General features: G+C 65.9%; 1 protein-coding gene across 1 annotated transcript in view; it reads right to left on the minus strand.

Annotated features, from left to right (window-relative positions):
• The window catches only part of ERBB3 (erb-b2 receptor tyrosine kinase 3), a 22,477-nt gene extending 20,763 nt beyond the window's left edge, over positions 1–1,714 (minus strand). Inside the window, 1 exon segment of the mRNA XM_045289061.1 lies at positions 1,512–1,714. Coding sequence (XP_045144996.1) covers positions 1,512–1,593 — 82 coding nt within the window. The 5' untranslated portion in view covers positions 1,594–1,714.
• Between the last annotated feature and the right edge of the window lie 141 nt (positions 1,715–1,855).

A 1,855-nucleotide genomic window follows, 5' to 3' on the forward strand; every position in this document is an offset into this window, starting at 1 on the left:
TGGCTGTCCTGAGGACCAAAGTCAGGGGAAGGGCAGTATCACTGGCCCTCTTTCAGTTCACAAACAGAGTGGGACAAAGTGAGGCTCTCTAGCCCCTCCTCAACCTAGGGCCTCCCCTTCAGCATCCCCCACCCCCATCACAGCTGGACAAAGGGGCTATAGAAGAGCTGAGACAGGGCCGGATGCCCAAAGGCTGCAGAACCCAGATAAAGGGTAAAGGGACCCAAGTCTGCGGGCCTCCTGGCTGCCCCAGGGAAGGGGCCAGGGTCTTCCGCCCTGAGCGCAGGTTGAAGAGTCCAGGGGTTTGCATGGATCAGGGGTGCAGTTATTCCACGCCTCCCTCCAACTCCAGTCCCCAGACCCCCACCCGGCACCAGCTGGGAGTGTTCATATCTCAAGATCCCAGGGGCTAAATTTAGGCCCGGCAACTGTGGGGGAAGCACAGGTGTTCCCCACTCCCACCCATGGGAAGGGGCCCTGCCTGGGCCACACTGCAGGCTGGGATCTGAGAGAGAAACAAGAGGGCTCTTCAAGTTCCAGCACCCACAGGCGTTCATGGTCCCAGAGGTGCCCCCAAAAGGGGGTCAGATGTCATGAGGGGAGGGGAGGGGAGGGCTAGGGAAGGGCAATCTGGGAGCCTTGTCTCCTGAGTCCAAGAAACAGAACTGACTGAGGAGCCCGGCCTGGAACGGGCTCTCCAGGACAGCAGGCGCAGGAGGTGGAAGGGGTGCCCACTGGGCCCCAAGTTGGGCAGAGAACAGGTAAAAGAAGAAATAGAGGCTGGAAGTCCTGGCCCCTATGCTCCAGGCCCAGCGCCTGGCTGAGAGCAGATGCTCCCCACAGTGAACTTGTGGAAGGCATGTCTTCTCCAAAGACAGGCAGGTCCAGTGCGGGGCTGCCAGCTTGGCTATTGGGAGGGCAAGGGCACAGGCAGGCTCAGGAGGACCTCTGCCCCTGGTGTCACCTGGACTTGGCCCTCTGGCGAATCTCAGCCCTCCTCAGGGCAGGGCCCCTGGCGGAAGGGGAGGTGCAGCTCCTGTTTTCCAATGCGCACAACAACAACGACTCCCACCTGGCCTCCCCACCCCAGTCCTCCCGGAGCTCCGCCCTGCCAGCCCGACCGCCAAACTGGACTTTGCTGAAACGGGGGCTGGGGGGATAGGTGGAGGGGGTGGGGTGGAAGTGCCGGGGGGTGGAAGTGGGTGAGTAGGGAGGCGAGTAGGGGGGCTCTCAAGACCCCCCTCTCCCGCCACGATCTCCACCTCCAAAGCCCCTCCTCCCGCTCTCAGATTGGGGGTCCGGGCTCCTCTCCCAGCGGGGCACAGCAGCACCAGCAGGGGAAGGGGTCTGCGGGTCGGCGGGACGCACAGGGGAGAAGAGGGGCCAGCACGCCCGGCCTGGCCTGACCCAAGTCTGGCGGGAGACTGGGCGCCTCGCACCCCGGCGGCTGCGCGCGCGGTTCCGGCTCCCCGGAGCGAGGTGGCTGCCGCGCCCGCGCCCGCGCCGCTTACCTGCCTGCGAGCTGCCCACCTCGGAGCCCCGGGCCAGGCTGAGAAGCAAGCCCAGCACCTGCAGCGCCCCGCGGGCCCTCATGACTCTCGGCGAGGCCGAGGGGCGCCCAGCGGGGTCCGGCCCCGGGGCCTGGACTAGGGCATCGAAGCCGGAGGTCACCTGAGCCCCGACAGAAGTTGCAGCGGCGGCGGCAGCAGATTACCACCGGATCCGGAGTGGAGGCGGGTGGCAGAGGAGGGGTGTGTGTTGGAGAGGGGCGGAGGAGAGGGTGCGCAGGGGAGGGGTGAGTCACAGCCGCGCCCCCTTCTCGGGGAGAGTTTGTGGCGCCTCGGACTGACTGCGC

This window comes from Echinops telfairi, unplaced genomic scaffold (assembly GCF_000313985.2).
Source record: "Echinops telfairi isolate 266 unplaced genomic scaffold, ASM31398v2 ScPeMD7_2;HRSCAF=8, whole genome shotgun sequence".
NCBI classification, from domain to species: Eukaryota; Metazoa; Chordata; class Mammalia; order Afrosoricida; family Tenrecidae; genus Echinops; species Echinops telfairi.